Source organism: Danio rerio, chromosome 21 (genome assembly GCF_049306965.1).
Source record: "Danio rerio strain Tuebingen ecotype United States chromosome 21, GRCz12tu, whole genome shotgun sequence".
Taxonomy (NCBI): Eukaryota; Metazoa; Chordata; class Actinopteri; order Cypriniformes; family Danionidae; genus Danio; species Danio rerio.
The window spans coordinates 1,600,001-1,626,567 of NC_133196.1; the positions used below are offsets into that span (position 1 = coordinate 1,600,001).

At 32.0% G+C, this 26,567-nt stretch overlaps 1 protein-coding gene across 16 annotated transcripts in view; it reads left to right on the forward strand.

Moving 5' to 3' along the window:
- The first annotated feature begins 11,225 nt into the window (after positions 1-11,225).
- Positions 11,226-26,567, forward strand: part of tcf4 (transcription factor 4) — a 327,237-nt gene continuing 311,895 nt past the window's right edge. For 4 of the 16 annotated variants that reach the window (XM_073935632.1, XM_073935621.1, XM_073935633.1 and 1 more), the window contains exons 1-3: positions 11,226-11,567; positions 11,684-11,811; positions 12,596-12,668. In XM_073935632.1, coding sequence (XP_073791733.1) covers positions 11,716-11,811; positions 12,596-12,668 — 169 coding nt within the window. In that variant the 5' untranslated portion in view covers positions 11,226-11,567; positions 11,684-11,715. Of the gene's footprint in view, positions 11,568-11,619; positions 11,812-12,023; positions 12,063-12,595; positions 12,669-26,567 lie in introns of those variants that run through there. The other 12 variants (XM_073935620.1, XM_073935630.1, XM_073935626.1 and 9 more) reach the window with 5 other exon arrangements.

Below are 26,567 nucleotides of genomic sequence, written 5' to 3' on the forward strand. Positions count from 1 at the left end.
TCAAAGTGATCAAATATTTATCAGTAATGCAATATTTGGGTTGATATGGGGTCAAATATTCATAAGTAGTGCAATATCTGGGTGGATAAGGGGTCAAAGTGATCAAATATTCATCAATAATGCAACATGTTGCTTGATAAAAGGTCAAAGGGATCAAATATTTATCGTTAATATGGTAATTTTGTCAAAATATGCATTTACTATTGGAATCATTTTGAAAATAATAATAATAATAATAATAAAAATTAGTGATAGTAATAATAATAATAATAATAATAATAATAATAATAATAATAGTGATGGTCTAATTACCCTGACTTTACCCTAATTAACCTAGTTTTAAACCGTTAAATGTCACTAAGCTGAAAACTATCTTGAAATATATGCGCTGTTGGATTAATTATCAGATGATGATGATGTTTTAATTGCCTGATATTGATGGCTGACTGCGTTTTCGATATGCTGAGTTCTAACATAAGGATTGTCATTACATCATCATGGATCTGAACTTCCCAGCAGTAGTGGACAAACAGTGGAGTTTTATGCTCTAAAGCAGTGGCCTAAAACTCAACTCAGACTCAGCAGTTCAGCTTTAACCCTAATTAAACACACCTGATCAAACTAATTGAGTCCTTCAGGCTTGTTGGAAACCTGCAGGTAAAGTGCGTTGAAGCTAAACTCTTCAGTTTGGCAGCCCTGATATAAAGGTATGATCACACATTTACATAAGCACAATTATCAGTGGTGGAAGGAGTGCAGAAAAGTCATACTTAAGTACCATTTCTTGCCCAAAAATGTAGTGCGAGTAGAAGTATCTGTTGTAAAAATTACCTAGTAAAAAGTAGCCCTTTTAATAGTAGTGAGTAGTGTGTTTTACACAGTGAAAAGTTTATGTGCTTACATGCAATTTGTGTGTGCGTGTGTGAATGAGTAACATTCTGTCGTGCATTTCAGGACTGTTTAAGGCCATTTGATGATTTCTGTCCTCATACAATCCCCATGAATGAAAAAATATAGATAAATATTCCATCTTTGGGTTGATATGGGGTAAAAAAAGTCAATAATGCAATATTTGGGTTGATAATGGGTCAAATATTTATCAGTACTGCAATATCTGGATGGATAAGGGGTCAAAAATATTCAATATTCATCAATAATGCAATGTTTAGATTGATATTGGGTCGAATATTCATCGGTTATGCAATATTTGGGTTGAAATTGGGTCAAATATGCATCAATAATGCAATGTTTGGGTTGATATATGGTCAAATATTCATAAATAATGCAAAATCTGGGTTGATATTGGGTCAAATTGTCATCAATATTGCAATATCTGGGTTGATTATGGGTCAAGTATTTATCAGTAATGCAATCTCTGGGTGGATAAGGGGTTAAAATATTAAATATTCATTAATAATACAATGTTTGGGTTGATATTGGGTCAAATATTTATCGGTAATGCAATATTTGGGTTGAAATTGGGTCAAATATTCATCAATAATGCAATGTTCGGGTTGATATTGGGTCAAATATTCATTATTAATGCAATATCTGGGTTGATATTGGGTCAAATAGTCATTAATAATGCAATATATGGGTGGTTAAGGGGTCAAAATGATGAAATATTCATCAATAATGCAATATTTGGGTTGATATTGGGTAAAATATTCATTAATAATGCAATATATGGGTTGATATTGGATTAAAAACATCAAATATTAATCAGTAATGCAATATTTGGGTTGTTAATGGATCAAAATGATAAAACAATTAATCAATAATGCAATATTTGGGTTAATATAAGATTAAAAAACATCAAATATTCATCAGTAATGCAATATTTGGTTTGATATTGGGAAAAATATTCATCAATAATGCAATATCTGGGTTAATAAGGGGTCAAAATGATAAAATATGCATCAATAATGCAATATTTAAGCTGTTATGGGGTAAAAAAACTAAATATTCATCAATAATGCAATATTTGGGTTGATATGGAGTAAAAAATTAAATATTCATCAATAATGCAATATTTGGGTTGATATGGGGTAAAAAAAAACTAAATATTCATCAATAATGCAATATTTGGGTTGATATTGGGTCAAATATTCATCAATAATGCAATAACTGGGTGGATATGGGGTCAAAATGATCAAATATTAATCAATACTGTAATATTTAGGGTGATATGGAGTTAAAAAACCCATAAAATATTCCTCGATAATGCAATATTTGGATTGATATTGGGTTAACATTCATCAATAATATTAAGGTTGAATATTTTGGTTGAAAAAAATCACAATGATCACAATGATCAAATAATAATCAATAATGTAATATTTGGGTTGAAAAGGGGTCAAAATTATGAAATATTTATGAATAATTAAATATGTGTGTTAGTATGGGATAAAAATGATCAAATATTTATTAATAATGCCATATTTGTGTTTATACGGCGTCAAAATGATCAAATATTCATCAATAATACAATATATGGGTTTATATCGAGTCAAACTTGCCAGTTATTTATCTATAATACAATATTTGGGTTGGTATGGGGTCGGAAATGATCAAATATTCATCAATAATACAATATTTGGGTTAGTATGGGGTCGGAAATGATCAAATATTCATCAATAATACAATATTTGGGTTAGTATGGGGTACAAAAAAAAAATCAAAGATTCATCAGTAATGCAATATTTGGGTTGATAAGGGGTCAAAAATAATCTAATATTAATCAATGATGCAATATTTGAGTTGATACAAGGTCAGAAATGATCAAATAATAATCAATAGTGCAATATTTGGTTTGATATGGGGTAAAACATAATCAAATATTCATCAATAATGCAATTTTTAGGTTGGTATGGGGTCAGAATGTTCAAATATTCATCAATTATGCAACATTAGGTTGATTTAGTGTCAGAATTATCAAATATTCATCAGTAATATTGTAGTTATTTTGACATATGTACAAACTAATCAAATATTCATCAATAATGCAATATTTAAGTCGATAAAAGGTAAAAAAAAAAAAAAGCATAAAATATTCATCAATAATACAATATTTGGGTTGATATTGGGTCAAAAATGATCAAATGTTCATCAATAATATAATATTTGGGTTGATATTGGGTCAAAAATGATCAAATGTTCATCAATAATATAATATTTGGGTTGATATGGGGTCAAAAATTATCAAATGTTCATCAATAATATAATATTTGGGTTGATATGGGGTCAAAAATGATCAAATGTTCATCAATAATATAATATTTGGGTTGATATTGGGTCAAAAATTATCAAATGTTCATCAATAATATAATATTTGGGTTGATATGGGGTCAAAAATGATCAAATGTTCATCAATAATACAATATTTGGGTCAGAATGGGTCATAATGGAGTTTGTGAAGATACTGAGACTGTTGTGCATTTCTTCTCTCTTCAGGACCGTCTTCAGCTCCAGCAGGAGGCGCTGTAGGAGGATCCGGACATTATAGTCATGTCAGCTTCATGAACACTTCATCTCACGCTCATAACCTGCGCTGTCAGATATGTAGAGATGAGAAGATTACAGTCTTCAGATGGTCCCCTATCAGACGACTGATCTGGAGATATCTACTGAGATATAAAACTGAACGGTAAATCACATCAAATCAAAATCAAAGTTCTTCTTTATCTCAGGCACATGCAGATTCTTCTGGTATTTTTAGTTTTACATGTGTTCAGTTCTTATATTAATTTCAGTCATTTGACTAGCTAATGTTTAAATGTTTATTTGATTTATTTAATGATACAGTTATGTCATAAATAATATTTTTCGGTCTTTTAGTAGATTTATTACATTTAAAATTATGTTTTTTTCTTTTCTACTTGTTAAAAATGAGCTGAATTCAGTTTTTTGGGGGGACAACATTGTTTTATGTTCAATTCACTTACATTTGTAAAATCAATTACACTAACCTAATTGATTTATGTCGGGATGACATGAAGGAATTAAGTAAGCTTATTAGTTTTTTTTTACACATTTAAATGGATTTAACATAAAATAAATAAGTTGCTCCCAAAAAAACTGAAGCATTGCATTGATTCAGCTCATTTGAAATGAGTATTAAGCTGCAGAGCTCAGTTTTTGAATGTAATAACTCTACTAAAAGACCAAATATACTCATTTAAACACTGTACACTGAAAAAAAATGATGTCTGCAAAACTGTTGCAAACATTTTATTTATGCTGAATTCAAACAAACAAATTAAATTTAATAAAATTCAACTTAATTTGTTTGTTTAAATTCAGCCTAAATAAATTGTTTACAGCCACTTAACATAAAAAATTTAGTAGATCCAAAGAATCATCTCTGAATAATTTTATTGAGTGTACCGTTAAATAAATCATATCATTTTGAGTGTATGAGTTAACCAAACTAGTTGATTTAATTAAATTTATATGGTAAACTGTGCACACTCAAAATACACTCAAAATAACTGCTTCAAACAAATCAAAAGCAAATTTTGAGGGTTTTTTGGGACAACTTAATTGTTTTATGTTAAATTTACTTACATTTTTTAAATTAATGAAGCTAACTTATTTGATTTGTGTTGGGAGGACTCGAAGGAATTAAGTTAGCTCATTAGTTTTTGCTATTTTATGTGGATTTAACATAAAAAAATAAAGATGTCCCCAAAAAACTGAAGTATTGCATTAATTCAGCTCATTTTTATAAGTATTAAGCAGCAAAACTCATTTTTTGAGTGCAAAAGATCTACTAAAAGACCGAAAATATTCATTTACAAGCTGTATTGTTAAATAAATCCTACATATTTTGGACTCGTTTACTTTTTTTTTTTTTTTTTTTTTTTTTTTGAGTCTATGATACTTGATTTCTTTACCAAAAAAGTGGATGTAAGTGGATTTGTATTGTACACACTCAAAATACATTATTTTTTGCAGCTTGTTCAAGCTACTTATTTAAAAAGAGCTGAATCAACACAAATATTAAGGTATTTACACTTAAATTTGTAAAATTAATGAAGCTAACTTATTTGATTTGTGTTGGGAGGACATAAAGAAATTAAGTTAGCTCATTATTTTTTACAAATTTAAGTGGATTTAACAAAACAATTAAGATGTCCCCGAAAAACTGAAGTGTTGCATTGATTCAGCTCATTATGTATTAAGCAGCATAATTCATTTTTTTGAGTGCAGGGGTCACCAAACTTGTTCCTGGAGGGCCGGTGTCCTGCAGATTTTAGCTCCAACCCTAATCAAACACACCTGAACAAGCTAATCAAGCTCTTACTAGATATAGTTGAATCATCCAGGCAGGTGTGTTGAGGCAAGTTGGAGCTGAACCCTGCAGGGATACCGGCCCTCTAGGACTGAGATTGGTGACCCCTGTTTTAGTGTAATAGATCTACTAAAAGACTGAAAATATTAATTTAAAGACTGTATCATTAAATAAATCATACATATCTTGGACTCATTGACTAAAGTTTTCATGTGAGACTTGATTTCTTTACCAAACAAGTGGATTTAATTGGATTTGTATTGTAAACTGTACACACTCAAAATACATTATTTTTGCAGCTTGTTCAAGCTACTTATTTAAAATGAGCTGAATCAACACAAATATTAAGCTATTTACACTTAAATTTGTAAAATTAATGAAGCTAATTTATTTGATTTGTTTTGGGAGGACATAAAGAAATTAAGTTAGCTCATTAGTTTTTACAAATTTAAGTGGATTTAACAAAACAATTAAGATGTCCCCGAAAAACTGAAGTGTTGCATTGATTCAGCTCATTTTAATAAGTATTAGGCAGCAAAACTCATTTTTTGAGTGCAAAAGATCTACTAAAAGACTGAAAATATTCATTTACAGGCTATATTGTAAAATAAATAATATTTTGGACTTGTTGACTTTTTTTGAGTGTATGATACTTGCTTTCTTTACCAAACAAGTGGATTTAATTGGATTTGTCTTGTAAACTGTAAACACTCAAAATACATTATTTTTGCAGCTTGTTCAAACTACTTATTTAAAATGAGCTGAATCAACACAAATATTAAGTTATTTACACTTAAATTTGTAAAATTAATAAAGCTAACTTATTTGATTTGTGTTAAGAGGACAAAGAAATTAAGTTAGCTCATTAGTTTTTTTTTTTTTTACAAATTTAAGTGGATTTAACAAAACAATTAAGATGTCCCCGAAAAACTGAAGTGTTGCATTGATGGGCAAATAACTGGTGATTATTATAAAAAATGGTAATGATTATTTTAATAATTTTACTTTAATTTGCTGGTTTCTGTTCAGTTCAACCGGATCATTGTTAATGTTTTATAAGCAGTTCAGTTTATTCATTCATTCATTTTCTTGTCGGCTTAGTTCCTTTATTAATCCGGGGTCGCCACAGCGGAATGAACCGCCAACTTATCCAGCAAGTTTTTACGCAGCGGATGCCCTTCCAGCCGCAACCCATCTCTGGGAAACATCCACACACACTCATACACTATGGACAATTTAGTCTACCCAATTCACCTGTACCGCATGTGTTTGGACTGTGATGAAACCCGGATGAAACCCACGCGAACGCAGAGAGAACATGCAAACTCTACACGGAAACGCCAACTGAGCCGAGGCTCGAACCAGCAACCCAGCGACCTTCTTGATGTGAGGCGAACGTGCTACCCACTGCTCCACTGCGTCGTCCAGTTCAGTTTAGTTAATGTTAACTGAACTTTTCCTTACCATAAACACTGTTTTGACGTTTTTACTCTGTAATATTTCTATAATTTAATCCATTTTGTTAAATGACAGCAGTAAAATATTGTTTATTTGTAAGCCTTGGTGATTTTTTTATGATTTATATGTCACTAGTTGTGTATGTTAACAAATTAATTGTAATTCCTAAAATTATATTATAGTTCCTAAATATTTGGGTTGATGACCATGTAAAAATGTGGGTCCCATGGCCAAACCAGTTGAGAACCCCTGATCTAAAACTAAAAGACTGAAAATATTCATTTGAAAGCTGTATCGTTAAATGAATCTTTTGAGTGTATGCGAGTCTTGCATTAAACAAGTGGATTGAATTGAATATTCATAGTAAACCTTAAACACTCAAAATACACTGCAAAAAATTATTCAAAGATGACTCCTTGGATTTACTCAATTTTTTCACGTTAAGTGGTTGTAAACAATTTATTTGTGTTGAATTTAAGCAAAAAAATTAAGTTGAACATTATTAAACTTAATTTGTTTGTTTAAATTCAACACAAATATATTGTTTGCAACAGTTCTACATGCAACACTTTTTTTCAGTGTACATATATTTCTGCTGCTTGTTCAAGCTACTTATTTAAAATGAGCTGAATCAACACAAATCTTAGGTATTTTGGGGGATAACTTAATTGTTTTATGTTCAATCTACTTAAATTTGTAAAATCTAATAAACTTAATTCCTTCATGTTATTCCAACATAAATCAAATATTGTAGCTTTGATTTGTAAAGAAATAAGGTGGAATTCAGGATTTTTACAGTGCATATATACAGTACAAGTTAAAAGTATTTAATTTTTTAAGCTTTTACTCCCAAAATCATTCTGCATATAATATAATTCTGCGCAGAAATTGCATTAAAAAAACTGCAGGTTCTGTCTTGCCCTGGTTGTACACATCTTTGTTAGTGGGAGACGAGCGTGTGGTGTGTTTTCTGCTGGTTTTTTGGCACAGGTGTGTGAAATCATGTCCTCCAGCGAGACATCAGACCCCTGCAAGAGACCCGTGTGTGTGATGCAGAAATCATAAACGCTGCTATTATGATGCTTTGAAAAAATATAACACTGATGAGAAATGAATCAATCACTTATGGATCAATACCATCACATATCTAACAACTGCATATCCAGCTTTTGATTGATCTTTACTTCTGGAGCTCTTCTTTGCAATGCATATAAAAAATCTAGACATTTTGACACACATTGACATTTTAAAAAAAATTATTTATTTATTTATAATAAATTAATTAACCTAAAGGCTCCAGGACACGCTTGAAAAGGTGATTACAAATCTGTTTTCCTGATAAAATAAATATTTAAACTATGCAATTGTTTTTATGCACGATAAAGAATAAATGCAAGTCATTAAATACAATCATATTCATAATTTGTCATTACATTTACAGCATTATGCTTTTAAGACCCCAAGAATGCATTGATATATATATATATATATATATATATATATATATATATATATATATATATATATATATATATATATATATATATATAATTATTTTTAAATAAAAATAAATGATTAAGACTGTGCATCTTAAACTACAGTTGTGCATTTCTGCATTATGAATAACACTTTGCAAAAAAAAGAGAGAAAAGCTTTTTTTTATGCAAAGCAGTGTGTTTTACAGGTGCAGCACTGTGAAGATTTCCAAAGAGAAAACATCAGCCAAACGTGAGCCAATTTTACTTGCGTTTGTCCACTTTAGATTGGTTTGGATGGGTTAGGAGATGACTCTTTTTACACATTTAATAGTCTACATAGTAGAATAATAGTGATTTGGTTATTTGGGGGATTAAAAGGTTCATAAGTGATGTTTTTGCGATGACTGAGCTTGAACCCTGGAGCTTCACTTTAAAAAAATGCTAGATTGTTTCTAACTCAACATTGGGTCAAACATTATTATTTTTTTTTTACAATTTAATTTAATTTAAATAGATTGCATTGTTTGTGTATTTTAATTAATTTTAAACACATTTTAATCTGCTTTATTCTTTGTTGCTTTTAATTGTTGTTCTTCATTTACACCATTGTGTGTGTGTGTATATATATATATATATATATATATATATATATATATATATATATATATATATATATATATATATATATATATATTTTTTTTTTTTTTTTTTTAAGCTAACTTTTATTTAGAAATATAAATAAAAATGTCTCACACAACTTGCATTTTTTTAACCCAACTGATAGGTTTGTCCATATTTGACAAAACAACGCAGCATTTTCTAGAGTGTTTGATCAGCGGCTCACAACAAGTCAAAGATGAGACATCTGTGTGTGTTTCTGTCAGATACATTCCTCAAATCTGATTTATTTGTTGCACAAAAAGCAGATTAAATGCAATTAATGACTTCAGTGGAAATAATAATAATAATAAACAGAGATATTTGAGTCATAAATCACAATTATTCTGATATATTTATACGCATTTATTAAAATGCATTTTTAAAAATAATAATGCTTCCAGTCTAAATTATGAAAGATATGTTGTCAAATAGGTCAAATCTAGTCATTTTTCAGACTGCAGATATACAGTATGAGGCTGAACTGTGATCCTGAATAGTCTTTTATCCCATATAGAAATCTGATATATTGCTCTATATGCAAATTGCAGATACTGTAAATGGTTTAGGAGTTAGATCAAGCATACTGTATGTTTGCAACACATATTTAAAACATTTACTAAAGGCATTTTACATGTATTTGTTTAAACAGTTGGCAAATATGCACATGTATGTTCATAAATACACTGTTTTTATTTCTTACACTTTACATAAGCATCTTTTGTTCTTCTTTATTTACACCATTGTGTGTGAATAACAGTGTGTTATATATATATATATATATATATATATATATATATATATATATATATATATATATATATATATATATATATATATATATATTGTATATCACATAATTTACATTTTTTTAACTCAATTGCTGGGTTTGTCCATATGTGACACAAAACAACCCAGCATTTTCTTGTGTTTGATCAGCGGCTCACTATATCAGGTCAAAGATGAGACATCTGTGTGTGTTTCTGTCAGATGCATTCCTAAAATCTGATTTATTTGCACAGAAAGCAGATTAAATTAATAACTTTTGTGGAAAAAAACAGACATATTTGAGTCATAATATCAAATTACAATTATTCTGATATTATGCACTTCTTGAAATGCATTAAAAATGCTTCCAATCAAATGTATGAAAAACATGTTGTCAAATATGTCAAATCTAGCCATTTTTAATAGTCTTTTTCACCCGTATTGAAATCTGATATATTGCAATATATGCAAAGCACATTTATAAAAGGCATAGAAGTTAGATTTTACATATATAAGACATACTGTATGTATGCAACACATATTTACAAGATTTCCAAAATGGCATTTTACATTAATTAGTTTAAACAATTGGCAAATATGCACATATAGGTTCAAAAATGCACTGTTTTTATTTCTTATACTTGTTTTTTATGTCTCTTTTGTTCTTCTTTATTTACACCATTGTGTGTGAAATGTTATATGTAAATGTCTCGCATAACTTACACTTTTTTTTTTAACTCAATTGCTGGGTTTGTCCATATGTGACACAAAACAACCCAGCATTTTCTAGAGTGTTGATCAGCGGCTCACTATATCAGGTCAAAGATGAGACATCTGTGTGTGTGTTTCTGTCAGATGCATTCCTAAAATCTGATTTATTTGCACAGAAATTAAATTAATAACTTTTGTGGAAAAATAGCAGACATATTTGAGTCATAATATCAAATCACAATTATTCTGATAGTATGCACATCTTGAAATGCATTGAAAATGCTTCCAATCAAATGTATGAAAGACATGTTGTCAAACAGGTCAAATCTAGCCATTTTTTCAGATTGCAGATTCATAGGGTTGAACTGTGATCCTGAATAGTCTTTTAGCCCATATAGAAATCTGATATATTGCTCTATATGCAAATTGCATATACTGTATATGGTGTAGTAGTTAGATCAGACATACTGTATGTTTGCAACACACATTTAAAACATTTACAAATGGCATTTTACATGTATTAGTTTAAACGGTTGGAATTTCAAATACGCACATATATGTTCACAATATATCTGTTCATATATACATATATATGGTCATAAATCAGATTTCCGAATGCGTTTTAAATGGCAGTATTTGCTTGGTGACATATAAACTATCGTCGCGCTCAATAAGATTTCAGCGCCTGCGTGTCGTCTATAAATCACTGTCAAAATCTATGATTCTTTCTCTTTTCAATTTGCTCTGAAAGAAAAAAGCACACTCATTTTATATAATCGCCTTTTCGTTTACTTTCGAGTGATCAAGAAGTAGACCCGAGCTGTCTCCGTGCTCAAATAAATGTGCAATAATTCCTAAAAAGCATCAGAAGTTGCGTGCGTCCGCGCGGGTTTGACTGGAGCGCTCCTGCAGAAGGTGCTGTGCGAACGCGCATTTCAGCGTCCTGTCAATAAAGCAGTCCACGAGCGCACAGATCTGCGCGTTTTTTATTAATCCACCCTTCTCTCCTCTCTCCGAGTTATTGATCGGTCGCTTTTCGGATTGTCGCCGGCCGGACACTTGGAGAGACTTTTTGTTGATCTGAACGCGTGAGCGAGCAGCGCGCAACCGGACACCTGCGCGTCCGCTTCGGCTCGTGCAGAAATGTTCCTCTGATCCCACAGACTCTGAGTGGAATTTTTGGGGGCTCGATCGTGCCGTGGGTCCGTTTGTGTGCGTGTGTGTATGTGTGTGTGCGCGTGCGTGTGTGTTTCTGAAGACCAGACACGCTCCTCCTGATCGGGTGTTTTCTCATTGCGATCTGTTTCCATGTTTTTAGGTTTATGTGATATTTTCTAAAAAAAAAAAAAAATGCATCATCACCATCATCATCATCACCATCATCATCAGAGAATGGCCGCTTTAGGGACGGATAAGGAACTCAGCGATTTACTGGATTTCAGCGCGGTAAGTCACTTCGCGTTTCTCCACGCCGGAGATCACACACACACACACTGTACTTTCTGTGCTTTTGTCACATTGCATTGTGTTAGAGTGCGCAAATTGATCTGTAGAAGTGTTTAAAGATGACTTTTGTGCAATCTAAAACTCAAACAAACAGAAAGTTGTGGTTTTGATAGATGTGATGTTGCTGCATTAGTAATTCTGTTGTCTTATAGATGCGAAACAGCGATTTGAAAATGTTCCCCACGTCAATGGTAGTATATCCCACTTTATTCTTGTGTTTTCTTTCTGTTTGCTCTTTCATAGATTCGTGTACATGTTGTGTTGACCCTTGACAGAAAGTTTAAACCGGAATTCTGATGGAATTTAGAACGTGATCGAATCTTGCAGCGCCCCCCCCCCTCCCCTTTGATCTGTCACTTTGAAATTCCATCAGAATTCCTTAATGTTTAGAGTAGATTCTTCTTCTTCTTCTTCTTCTTCTGATGATGATGATGATGATGATGATGATGGTTGAGTGACAAAAGAGCTTAAATGTGCATCCTGTGAGAAATGGCAAGTTTTGACTCAGGAAATGTGCCTTTCAGCCTCACTTTCCAAAAATATTCCAAGCAGACTGTAGACTTTGACTTGTGCAGTCACATCTGAGGTCATATTATCAATCAAATGCAGAGAGAGCTGATGCATGCATGTTAATACCGCAGGGAATTGAGCATGTTTCAAATCAAATGTGTGTGTTTGTAAGGTTTTTTTCCAGCTTGTAACGTGTTGTCATCTCTGTTTGTAGATGTTTTCTCCTCCTGTCAGCGGCGGGAAGAACGGACCCACGTCTCTAGGAAGTGGACACTTCTCTGGATCAAGTATGTCAATGCATGTGCTTCTCTCTTCATCATGAGCTTGGTTTAAATATGCACATGTGTAATATAAAGGAAGCTTCAAGGGATAGTTCACCCAAAAAGGAAAAATGCCTCTTTATTTGATGCTTTTAAGCTTCATGAGAAACACAAACAGTTTTATTTTTATTAATGCTGATTGACGGCACACATTCACTTTTGTGATAGAAATAAAACACAATGCATGCCATCAGTCTTCAGATATTTCTCTTCAGCAGAAGAAAGAAACTCAAGTTGAAGTGTAAGTTTTCATTTTTAAAGGTGAACTATCCCTTTTAGGTGTGTGCAGATGTTTGCCCTATTAAAACACACAACTTCAGGTGTGTGTGTGTGTGACATGCAAGTCACAGTTGACGCGCTGTGAGGATTACGGTGATTGTTGTGGCAGATGTTGGTGTTTGAAATGCTGCGCGGCGGCTTGTTTTTCTGCACAAACACACTCATGCATAATTTGTGCAATACGGACGCCACACCTGCAGGGGCCAAAGTGTGTGTTTTAGAGCACACACTGCACACACACACACATGCACAAAAGCTGATTTTGAAATTTGCGCACACAACTAAAAATAAACGACCTCCACCCTGGAAGTGGATTGAGGAAGTGCTGCGGCTCATTCCTGCGCATGCATCATTTCCCCGCGGTGCATTGATATGGTGACGCGCCAGCGCAGATGGAGGCTGAGAGAGAGAAAAAAAAGAAGCGTTTGTCAGTGTCACGGCCCGTGTTTTCAATGCCTGCTATTGTTTTCTGCAGACTTGAGTGTTGTTTAGGGTTCGATAATTTGCATGCCGCCCCCTTCCCCCTTCTTTAGCCCCCCAGATCCTGCGCTTTCGCCTGAATTGCGTCGCAGTTTTACGCTGTTGGAAAGTCGGCCACCAGGATGGAGGGGGGTCTCAAAACTACAGCTAGTCTGTTGCCATGCAACTTGGCTCAGAAAAAAACACAACACACTAGGAAACATTTCATAAAGTGTGAAGAAGAAATACATTCAATAAATAACATGCAAACGTGTGGGCACGCTGCTAAATTTACAGTACGGATTATTTCCCCGTTGCCCGTTTCCAGTGCCAGTCTCTAGACTCAACGGCGTACGTTTGTTCTGCTAACAGCCGTGGCTTATTAAGCCACCGTTTCAAATAAAGTGGGTTTATTTTAATAGCAGGACGACAGAATAAAAAAAAAGTGCACGGCTCTGTTTTGGTTCTGCTTGTCAGTCAAACGCATTAAAGCGCAGACATGAAGATTCTCCTCCCACAATCCCCAACACTTCCACCAGCGGCTTTTTGTCTTTCTCTCGGAGGCGGAGATGATGCACAGCCACAGAAAAACCCTTTAATTGTGCGTCAGATTAGGAATTAATGAGCGTTTTAGCTTGTAATATTGCTACTATTTGCTATCTAATGCTAATAATGAGTCTGCTTGCAGGAGTCTGCGTTTGCTGGGGTGTTGGTTGGCGTGAGAACATTTATTTTTGTGAGATTAAAAAGTTTGGAAGTTGACCGGAAGCTGATAGATTTGCTGTTTTTTGGATGTTTTTTAATGCTCATATTTCTTAAAGTTCTATATAAATAAAACATGATGCAAGAAGAAGTCATGATAACAAAATATTTGATGCTATTTTAGCTTATTTCAGCTCCTTTGTTTTTAGTTAAACTCAGTTTAACTTCATATCTTTAGTCTGTTTGGCTGATGTGAGTTGGGATGAATTGTATTTGATGCAAGTAAAAAGTTGATATTTTTTCTGTGTAGTTTATATAATTAGCACATTTTCACAGATATTATTATTAAATCATTTAAATGAGCAAATAAATAACTGTATTCACTCATGCTCGTATGATATTGGGAAATAATCTGTGTGCATGCCATATGCTGTACATGTTTATGACGGAGAGATTTGTTTTTAACACATTTTGAACAGTATTTTTAATAAACTCATTTCTAATAACTGATTTATTTTCTCTTTGCCATCATGACACATAATATTAGACTAGATTTTCTTCAAGATACTGGTATTCAGCTTAAATCGACATTTAAAGGCCTAACTAGGTTAATTAAGGTTAATTAACACTCATATATATATATATATATATATATATATATATATATATATATATATATATATATATATATATATATAGTACATATATATATAGTGTTAATATATAGTATATAGTAATTAAAAAAATTATTACTTTTATTATTATACTATATTATATATATATGTATCTAATATAGTATAATAATAAAAGTAATTAATTTTTTTATTTAAAAAAACTGTAAAAGAAATAAGAAAAAAATATTATATTTTAGAAATACTGTGAAATTTTCTTGCTTTGTTAAACATTCATTAAAAAAGCCTTACATTATTATTATCATCATTATTATTATTATTATTGTCGTTGTCGTTATTAATATTATTATTATTATTGTTACATATTTATTTTTTATAGCATGCATTTTCATGTCTCAGCTTTAAAAAAAAGTCTTAAAATTCACCCTAAACTGAATTGTTCTTCATCATAGTTTGTCAGATAAATGTGAATCCTCTTGCAATCAAAGCCAGATATTTAAACAAACATGAACACATATGAGACTTCCTTAAATGAGCCTCACATTATTATTATTATTATTTATTATTATTATTATTATTAAATATTTTATTAACATGCATTTTCGTGTTTTAGCATATGTAAAAGTCTAAATATCCACCTTAAACTGAATTGTTCTTCATCATAGATTCCTTCAGATAAACATTAATCCTCATGTAATCAAATCCAGACATTTAAGTAAATTAGCCTTACATAATAATAATAATAATAATAATAATAATAATAATAATAATGATTATTGTTATTTATTTATTTATTTTATTGCATATTTATTTTTAAGATGCATTTTCATGTTTCAGCATGTATAAAAGTCAAAAAATCCACCCTTCATTGAATTGTTCTTCATTTTAGTTTCATTCAGATAAACATTAATCCTCATGCTATCAAAGCCAGATAGTTAAACGAACATGAACAGGTATGAGTCTTCATTAAATGAGCCTTACATTATTATTATTATTATTAATATTATTATTATTATTATTACTATTATTATTATTATTGTTATTACTATTATTATTATTGTTATTACTATTATTATTAATATTATTTATATTTTTTTTACTACATATTTATTTTTTATTTAAAAAAAAAAAAAAAAAAAAAAAAAAAAAAATACTAACACTTCCCTTCTTAGACTTTACAGACCTGAAACTTGCCTTTAGTACTTATTCATTGTTGCTCTTAGTGGTGTAAATTGCTTCCTTGTCCTCATTTGTAAGTCGCTTTGGATAAAAGCGTCTGCTAAAAATGACTAAATGTAAAATGTAAATTTTTAAGATGCATTTTCATGTTTCAACATGAATAAAAGTTAAAAAAAATCCCTAAATTGAATTATTCTTTATAATAGTTTGTGTCAGATAAACCTGAATCCTCATGCAATCAAAGCCAGACATTTAAATGAAAATGAACAGAAAAGGAGCTTTATATTATTATTATTATTATTATTATTATTATTATTATTATTATTATTATTATTACTATTTTCAGATGCATTTTTTATGTTTCAGCAAATAAAATAAATTCAGTTGTGCTTCATTATAGTTTGTGTCAGATAAAGGTGAATCCTCAAGCAATCAAATCCAGATATTTAAATGAGCATGCACAGGTATGATTCTCTTATTATCATTTAGTCTTTCTGAATTCCTCATTTTCTCCAAGCAAGCGCTGAGAAATCTGCTTTATTATTAGCCGTCTATAGAGACATCACGCTGAGCCGGTGGAGAAAAGATGCCAGAAACGCCGGAATACGTCAGCGATGTGTTTCGGGAAGAATCTCAACTTTCACCGCGAGCAGAAATAAATGCAGGGATTTCGGCATCTTTGCTTTAGAGTCTTCGCTTTCTGCTGCTTTTGTTCATTTCTGCCCTCTGACTGCATTTCAGCCATCTGTCCTCAATTCACACTGCTTTATTTACTGGAGGCGCGTACATTTAACCAGGGCTCAGGACTAAAATGACACCACAAATGCCCCAGATAATCATAATAATCGTTAATAAAATTAAATATTATTATTAATCGTAATAAAAGTCATAATCATAATCATTCCGTCATTCATCTTCCTTCGGCTTATTCCCTTATTAATCAGGGGTCACCACAGTGGAATGAACCGCCAACTTATCCAGCTTATGTTTTGCACAGCGGATGCCCTTCCCAGTATTGGAAAACACCCATACACTCATTCACACACACACTCATACACTACGGCCAATTTAGTTCATCAATTCCCCTATAGCGCATGTGTTTGGACTGAGGAGCGCCAACATGGGGAGAACATGCAAACTCCACACAGAAATGCCAACTGACCCAGCTGAGGCTCGAACCAGTGTGTGTTGTGTTATGTAATGCAATCCACTGTAGTGTTGTGTTGTCTAGTGTTGTGTTGTGTTATCTTGCGCTGTTACGTCAGCAGTGTTTGTTTCCCACAATCCTCTGCTGGATCCGGCTTGTGTTGACATTGTTGTGTCCTGTACAGCTCTTCTGTTCTCTTCGTCTCTGATTAAGCGTGTGTGTGTGTGTGTGTGTGTCGTCTCTTTATCTGTGCTGTGTTTGATAAGGCCGCAGTCTGTGTGAGTGTGTGTGTGTGTGTGTGTGTGTGTGTGTGTGTGTGTGTGTGTGTGTGGGTGACCTGGAAACAGACTCTTAAAGTTGGACTGAAGCTGCAGACGCAACACTGACTGCATGTTAAAGACTGAACTCACACACTCTTTACACTCAACTGCCTCATTACAACAGAAACATCTCTGTACTTGCTTGACTTTGATTTTAGAGGACAGAAATTCATTTTATAAATCATATATATTTTTAATTATAGCAATATGTAATATATGAAGATAATATAATTGTATATATATTTTAAATTAATGAATTAATTCCATATTTTTTTGTTTATTCCATCCATTCAACTTATTTATTTTTATTATTTGTTATTACATTGGATTAATTTATTAATACATTAATTAATTAATTTATTTATTTATTATTTCTATCTATCCATCTTATTTGTTTTTATTTTTCATTATTTTTCATTATTTTTCATTATTTATTTATTTATTTATTTATTTATTTATTTATTTATTTATTTATTTATTTATTTATTTATTTATTTATCATTTCCATCCATTCGTCAGTCTGTCTGTCTATAAATGTCCATCCATCCATCATTATAACTATCCATCCATTGTTTTTTTTCATCAGGATTCCATATTTACCCTGATGAATTTATCGTTATTTACAGTTTCAGTGCTTACTCGGTGGTCCGATAAACAGGTTTCTTGTGAGTGTTGTTTTGGACAAACGCTGCCGTCTGACAGGAAGTTCAGTCAGAGCTACTTCCTGTTTTTATGTGCTGATCTCCTGAGAGGAACCCACACTTTTCACCTTCGCTTCATGTCTTATAAGAGGTCAGAAAACATTGTCGTTTTCTCAGAATATGGGTTTGAATCATTCATTCATTCATTCATTCATTCATTCATTCATTTTCTTTTCGGCTCAGTCTCTTTATTAATCTGGGGTCGCCACAGCGGAATGAACCTCCAACTTATCCAGCATATGTTTTACCCAGTAGATGCCCTTCCAGCCACAACCCAACACTGGGAAACACCCACACACTCTTGCACACACTCACATACACTATGGCCAATTTAGCTTACCCAATTCCCCTATAGCACATGTGTTTGGACTGTGGAGGAGCACCCGAAGGAAACCCACGCCAACAAGAGGAGAACATGCAAACTCCACACAGAAATGCCAGTGTTTGAATCATTTTGAAGTGATATAAATACAATTCCTTTAAATCAGTTTAATGATTCAGGATTGTAAGCCCCTCCCTTTAACATTTAGCAAACTCTGCTCTGATTGGTCATCTGCACAAGGCTGTTCTGATTGGTCGTTTGTATCTATTCTTTGTTGTAAGGGATTCGCTCATTTCAGAGTGTTCGTATAATGTCAGTATTTGTGTTTAGTAACAGGCGAAAGATTCGAAACTATAACAACTTGCTAACTATATCGTTTTATTTGTATTGCATAAAAAAACTGAACTTTTCTCATCTGTCTTGTGCTAAAGCAGGTTATTTTATTTTAAAGTGTGCTAACATTATGTCGAGACTCCAACAAGGTCAGAAAACGTGTTCTCAGAATATGTGTTAGAATCATTTTGAAATAATATCAATGTGATTCGTTTGAATCAGTTCATGGCTTCAGCATTTTAAGCCCCTCCCTCTCACATTAGCCAACTCTCCTCTAATTGGTCAGCTGGACGAGTCTGTTCTGATTGGTCCTTTTGTATATATTCTGTGTCAGAAATGAATCACCAATTTCAGTGTTTGAATATAGGCAGTATTTGTGTAAATGCGTAGCAGGCAAAAGATTCAGAATTATAACAACTTGCTGACTATATCGTTTTATTAATATTGCATAATAAACTGAGCTTTTCTCATGTGTCTTGTGATGAAGCAGGTTAAAAGGTATTTTAAAGTGGGCTAATATTGTGTCGAGATTCCTACCAGGTCAGAAAACCTTGTCGTTTTCTCAGAATATGTGTTTGAATCATTTTGAAATAATGTCAATAGGTTCATTTGAATCATTTCACGAGTTCAGGATTGTAAGCCCCTCCCTCGTACATTAGTCTACTCTGCTCTGATTGGTCAGCTGCACAAGTCTGTTCTGATTGGTCTTTTGAATCTATTCTTTGAATTGCTCATTTCAGAGTGTGTTTATAATGTCAGTATTTGTGTAAATCAGTAGCAGACGAAAGATTCAGAATTATACCAACTTGCTAACTCTATTGTTTCATTCGTATTGCACAAAAGCGGAGCTTTTCTCATGTGTCTTGTGCTGAAGCAGGTTAAAAATTATTTTAAAGTGTGCTAATATTATGTCGAGTCTTCTACGAGGTCAAAAAACATTTTCTCAGAATATGTGTTTGAATCGTTTTGACAAAATATCAATACGAATCATTTGAATCAATTTAATGCTTCCGTATTGTAAGCCCCTCCCTCTGACATTAGCCAACTCTGCTCTGATTGGTCAGCTGCACAAGTCTGTTCTGATTGGTCTTTTGTATCTATTTGTGTTGCAAGCGAATCGCTCATTTCAGAGTGTTCTTATAATGGCAGTATTTGTGTTAATTAGTAGCAGGCAAAAGATTCAAAACTATAACAACTTGCTAACTATATTGTTTTATTCGTATTGCACAATAAACGGAGCTTTTCTCATCTGTCTTGTGCTGAAGCAGGCTATAAGGTATTTTAAAGTGTGCTAATATTATGTCGAGTCTTCTACCAGGTCAGAAAACATTTTCTCAGAATATGTGTTTGAATCATTTTGACAATATCAATACGAATCATTTGAATCAGTTTTCAGCTCCAGCATTGTAAGCCCTTCCCTCTTACATTAGCCAACTCTGCTCTGATTGGTCAGCTGGATGAGTGTGTTCTGATTGATCTTTTTGTATCTACTATGTGTCGGAAAGGAATCGCCCTATTTCAGAGTGTTTGTATAATGGCAGTGAATGTGTAAGTCAGTAGCAGGCAAAAGATTGAGAAATATAACTGGTTATAAATAAAACTTGGTAACAATGCTGCTGGAATGAATGATCAATAAATGAGGGATCTTTGTTTTGTTTTTTAATACATCAACATTTATAAAGAGCAGGTTATATGGTATTTTAAAGTTTGCTTTGAACAAACACAACAGCAGTCTGGTAGTGATTGCGCTGCTTTTTCGCGGTTAACTATTGTGATATCCTGATTACAACAGTGAAATACTGTAGACTGTAACACTGTGAGAAGATTTCTCTGTAGACTGATGGCATTTCATGTCACGTTCAGCCTTATAATCTTAAAATGTGTGCAAAATCAGCTGTTCTGTCATAACTTTAGACATTATGCTAGAGAATCATTCAAACACTAGCTCTACAGTGACGTTGGTGTATGAGCTGCGGTTTCTGCTATTTTGACGTCAGCTGCAGATGTGAATGAATGGCGGAAGAAAGTAGTTCCTAATACAGAAGGGTTTTAGACTCTCCATGTTTAATTTTCTTATTTTTATGCACGATTATGCCGTCGAACTGTTGTATAAACGCAATAGCACACTCGTAGCAGTGCGATATGGCTGTATATCAGCACTGGTGGGAACTCGGCCTGTGGCCTCGTGCCAATGCACGCCTCCAACCAGTGCTGATATACAGCTATATCGCGCTGCTACTCGTGTGATTTTATATATATATATATATATATATATATATATATATATATATATATATATATATATATATATATATATATATATATATAAATTTTAATCTTAAAGCTAGTCTACATCTTCATAAAAAACCTCATTGTGGATCTGATTTGGCCTCAAACTGATGAAGTAGAACCAAAAACATTTACTCGTCAGCATTGCTTTGGAGGCTGATTTTCCAAATATGGTAATGGGTGTAACATTTCTATCACATACCTGAAATAATCAGCCAATCACAACACACTGGAGGGCTGGCCAATCAGAGATGCGATGTTTTTCAGAAAAATCAGCTTTGTAAACTCATCAAAATATGCACACGTTAACTGTGTAAAAGCATTGCGTTACACCAAATACACAAAACAATACTCTTTATTAGCAACATCATTTGATCCCTTTAAAATACGGCCTGGGAAAGTGGTGTGACTAAAGACGCCACTGAAACAACAATGGGACAAAGTGCATTGTGGGTAATGACGATTCATGGGAAACCGCCCGTCTTACACTGTCCTTCACAATGAGCTGCGGAAAATCACCCTGCCCTTCACAAACAGTTCCCATGATGAGTGAAACACACTGTTAACCTATCAGGAGTCGAGAGAAAGAATCAATCAAGTCTCGTTATTGTCTCAAATGCTTCTTCTAAACAGCAAACGGTGAATTATAGTGGAAGTCCACCTGTTTCTCTGGAGAAAAAGACTCCACTTGTGTATCCCCTTTAGACTTTAATCCTAAAAGAAGTGATCTGAGCTGCTCCACCGTCATTTTATGGCTCATTGACATATTTGAGATTTTTTTATTTTCATTATTCAGGAGTTGTTATTATTATTATTATTATTATTATTATTATTATTATTATTATTATTATTATTATTATTATTATTATTATTATTATCATTATCATTATTGTCTGAGACTAAGTTTCTTTGTAAATGTGTCTTAAATCAAAGAAGTTTATTTAATTCATGTAGTTAACTCTTTCATTTAGTGACAGTTCTATACATTTTTTTAAAGAGAAAATCTAAATATTTAATGCAATTAATTCTCATTTAGGTCTCATTGATGTCTCATTAAACATATGAAAGAATAGGTAAAGGTTATTCGTCTTAATAAAGCTTTATTATTTTTATTTAGTTTATTTTTAGGACTGACATCAAAATAAAGTTTAATGTCTCTTTAATGTCTCATTTAAGTCTCATAATATAATTGCAATACAAAGTATTAAGGTTTAATGTACATTTTTCAAGCATCTTTTCACTCAGAGAAGCATCAGCGCTGTTTATTTGGAGAATTTTTAAACACTGATTTCTCAGTTGTGTCTCATTTAATTCTCATATATTATAAAAGCACAACTAGAGCAGTAGAAACGTTTGTCCTTATTGAGGCTTTTTGCTTATTCAGGATTTAAAATTTTTTTTTAAGCAATAAAAAGCTAGTACAAATAAATATTTAATGTCATTCTCGTTTATATCTCATTTAATTGACAAATTATGACACTGTAAATTTTAGTTACGTCTCATTTAATTCTTGCATTTTATAAAAGCAAAACTTGAGCTAAACTTTTAGCACGTTTGCCTCACAGCAAGAAGGTAGCTGGTTCAAGCCTCGGTTGGGTCAATTGGCGTTTCTGTGTGGAGTTTGCATGTTCGCCCTGTGTTTTCGTGGGTTTCCCCTGGGTGCTCTGGTTTCCCCGACAAGTCCAAAGACATGCTGTACAGGTGAATTGTCCGTAGTGTATGTGTGTGAATGAGTGTGTATGGGTGTTTCCCAGTGATGGGTTGCAGCTGGCTTAAAACATATACTGGATAAGTTGGTGGTTTATTCCTCTGTGGCGACCCCAGATTAACTAGTGAACTAAGCTGAAAAGAAAATGCATGAAGGAATGAAAAAAAAGCAATAAAGATGTCAATTTAACATTTTTCTCATTTATATCTCCTTTAAATCTCATTTATCTTTTTAAGTTATAAAAGATCACCTTGTTATTAAAAATTGTTATTATTATTATAACAATTTTTTATAAAAAAAAATAGTTTTTTATTATTTAAAATTTTTTTTAATGCTATATATTTATTGTGACTTTTAATTATGTCTCATTTACATCTCATTTGATACAAAAAACATCTCATTTGTTATAAACATCTAAGTGGTACAGTTTAGTTGATTTGACTTGTTGCTTTAATGAAGCTTCATGATTGTCAGTGCAGTTTTTTAAGGGGAAACATCTAATGTGAAGCTAAATACTTAATGTAACTGATTCTTAATAATGTCTCATTTAAGTCTCATATATGACAAAAGCGCTATAATTTAATGAAGTTTGTAATGAAGCTTGATAATTATCAGTTTTTAAGAGGAAATATTTCAGTTTGAGTTAAATAAACACTTAATGTGACAAATTCTCAATATGTCTCATTTAAGTCTCATATGTTCCAAAAATTATATAGCTTTGTTGAATTGATTTGTTGTTAAATAAAACTTAATTGGCCTTTCAGGTATTTAAGGGGAATCATCTGACGTAAATTAAATAATGTAATTTAATCTGAATTATTTCTCATGTAAGTCTCATATGTAACAAAAGCAATATAATGTAGTTGAAATGACTTGTTTTAATGAAGTTTAATGATTGTCTTTTTTTAAAGAGGCAACATCTGAGTTCAATTTAAACACCCAATGAATTGATTCTCAATAATGTCTCATTTAAGTCTCATATGTTACAAAACAGTATTTTTTATTGATTGTCGCTATAATTAAGCTTAGTAAGTGCCAGTGCAGGGTTTTTAAAGAGAACTCATCTGACTTAATTCTTAATTTAATTCATTCTCAATTATGTCTCATTTAAGTCAAAAACTCCACACAGAAATGCCATCTGTCCTAGCCGAGGCTCAAACCAGCGACCTTCTTGCTGTGAGTCGACAGCACTACCTACTGCGCCACCTGTTGCTTTAATGAAGCTTACTAAATGCCCATGCAGTTTTTTAGAGGAAACATTTGAGTTTAATTTAAACACTTGATGTGACAGATTCTCAATAATGTCTCATTTAGGTTTCATGTGTTACAAAGGTGGTATGTTTTTTATTTATTTAATTTATTTCTATAATGAAGCTTAATAATTGCCAGTGTAGGTTTTTTTAAGAGGATGCATCTGAGGTCAAATTAAATACTTAATGTAATTGATACTCAATTATTTCTCATTTAAGTCTCATATATGACCAAACGTGATATAATTAAATTAAAATGACTTGTTGCTTTAATGAAGCTTGATTGTCTGTCAAGGTTTTTTAAGGCAAACTTCTATAGTAAAATTAAATTCTGTAATGTAAATGATTGTCAATTATTTCTCATTTAAGTCTCATATTTGGTAATGGCGGTGTAGTTTTATTAAATTGATATTTCTATAATGAAGCTTAAGAATTGCTAGTCATTTTAAGACTATTAATCAGTTTTAAGAGGAAACGTCTGAGGTAAAATTAAACACTTAATGTAATTTATACTTGGTTATTTCTCATTTGTGTCTCATATGGGACCAAAAGTGATTGAACTGAATTGAAATGACTTGTTGCTTAAATAAAGCTTAATCATTGGCCTTGCATTTTTCTTTAGGAGGAAACATTTGAGTTTAATTTAAACACTTGATTTGACAGATTCTCAGTAATGTCTCAATTAGGTCTCATGTGTTACAAAGGTGGGATATATCTTTTATTTAATTAATTGATTTATTATTAATGAAGCTTAATAATTGCCTAAGTAGGTTTTTCTAAGAGGATGCATGTGAGGTCAAGTTAAATACTTAATGTATTTTATACTCAGTTATTTCTCATTTATGTCTCATATGGGACCAAAAGTGCTATAATTTAACTGAAATGACTTGTTGCTTTAATGAAGCTTGATTGTCAGTGAAGGTTTTTTTTAAGCGGAAACATCTAATGTAAAATTAAGTTCTGTAATGTAAATGCTTCTCAATTATTTCTAGTTTAAGTCTCATATTTGGCAAAGGCGGTATAGTTTTATTAAATTATTTCTATAACAAAGCTTAAGAATTGCTAATCATTTTAAGACTATTAGTCATGCAGTTTTTTTTTAAGAGGAAACAATTGAGTTTAAACACTTAATGTGACAGATTCCCAATGTCTCATTTAGGTCTCATGTGTTACAAAGGTGGGATATTTGTATTTAATTGATTTATTGCTATAATGAAGCCTTTTAATTGCATGTGCAGGATTTTCTAAGAGGATGCATCTGAGGTCAAATTAAATACTTAATGTAATTGATACTCAATTATTTCTCATTTAAGTCTCATGTATGTCAATAAGTGATATAATTGAATTGAAATGACTTGTTGCTTTAATAAAGCTTAATGATTGTCTGCTTTTTAAGAGGAAACATCTGAGGTTAAATTCTTAATGTAATTGATTCTCAATTATTTCTCATTTATGTCTCATATATGACCAAACTTGATATAATTAATTTGAAATGACTTGTTGCTTTAATGAAGCTTGATTGTCAGTGAAGGTTTTTTAAGGGGAAACTTCTATAGTAAAATTAAATTCTGTAATGTAAATGATTCTCAATTATTTCTCATTTAAGTCTCATATTTGGTAAAGGTGGTATAGTTTTCTTAAATTGATTTAGTTCTATAATGAAGCTTATTAATTGGCCATGCAGTTTTTTTAAGAGGAAACATTTGAGTTTAATTTAAACACTTAATGTGACAGATTCTCAATAATGTCTCATTTAGGTCTCATGTGTTACAAAGGTGGGATATTTGTATTTAATTGATTTATTGCTATAATGAAGCCTTTTAATTGCATGTGTGGGTTTTCTAAGAGGATGCATCTGAGGTCAAATTAAATACTTAATGTAATTGATACTCAATTATTTCTCATTTAAGTCTCATATATGTCAATAAGTGATATAATTGAATTGAAATGACTTGTTGCTTTAATAAAGCTTAATGATTGTCTGTTTTTTTTAGAGGAAACATCTGAGGTTAAATTCTTAATGTAATTGATTCTCAATTATATCTCATTTAAGTCTCATGTGGCAAATGTGATATAATTGAATTGAAATGACTTGTTACTTTAATGAAGCTTAAATGTCAGTGAGGGTTTTTTAAGGTTTTTTTTAATGTAAATGATTCTCAATTATTTCTCATTTAAGTCTCATATTTGGCAAAAACGACTAAGTTTAAAGAAAATTTAAAGTGTTAAATTGACTTGTTTCTTTAGTGAAGCTGCGTGTTTGTGAGTGCAGGTTTTGTCCTAGTGCCTTCCGAGACAAAAAGTTGAAAGCTAAATGAGTCGTAGCTGAGAACTCCATTAGGTCTCGCGGGCTGAAGGATGAACCTGTCACATTTGTGTTAACGAGTGGTCTTGTCCTTAACGAGTGCCTTGATTTTGCGCGCGGGTGGGAAAAACACACCTTGTTTTGTCGTCGCACCTGCTCATAGCGGTGAAGGTGAAGAGACTCAAAAAAGTGTAATTAGCCGTCTGAAAATAAAGGCAGAAGAACAGCAGCAGTGTGTGT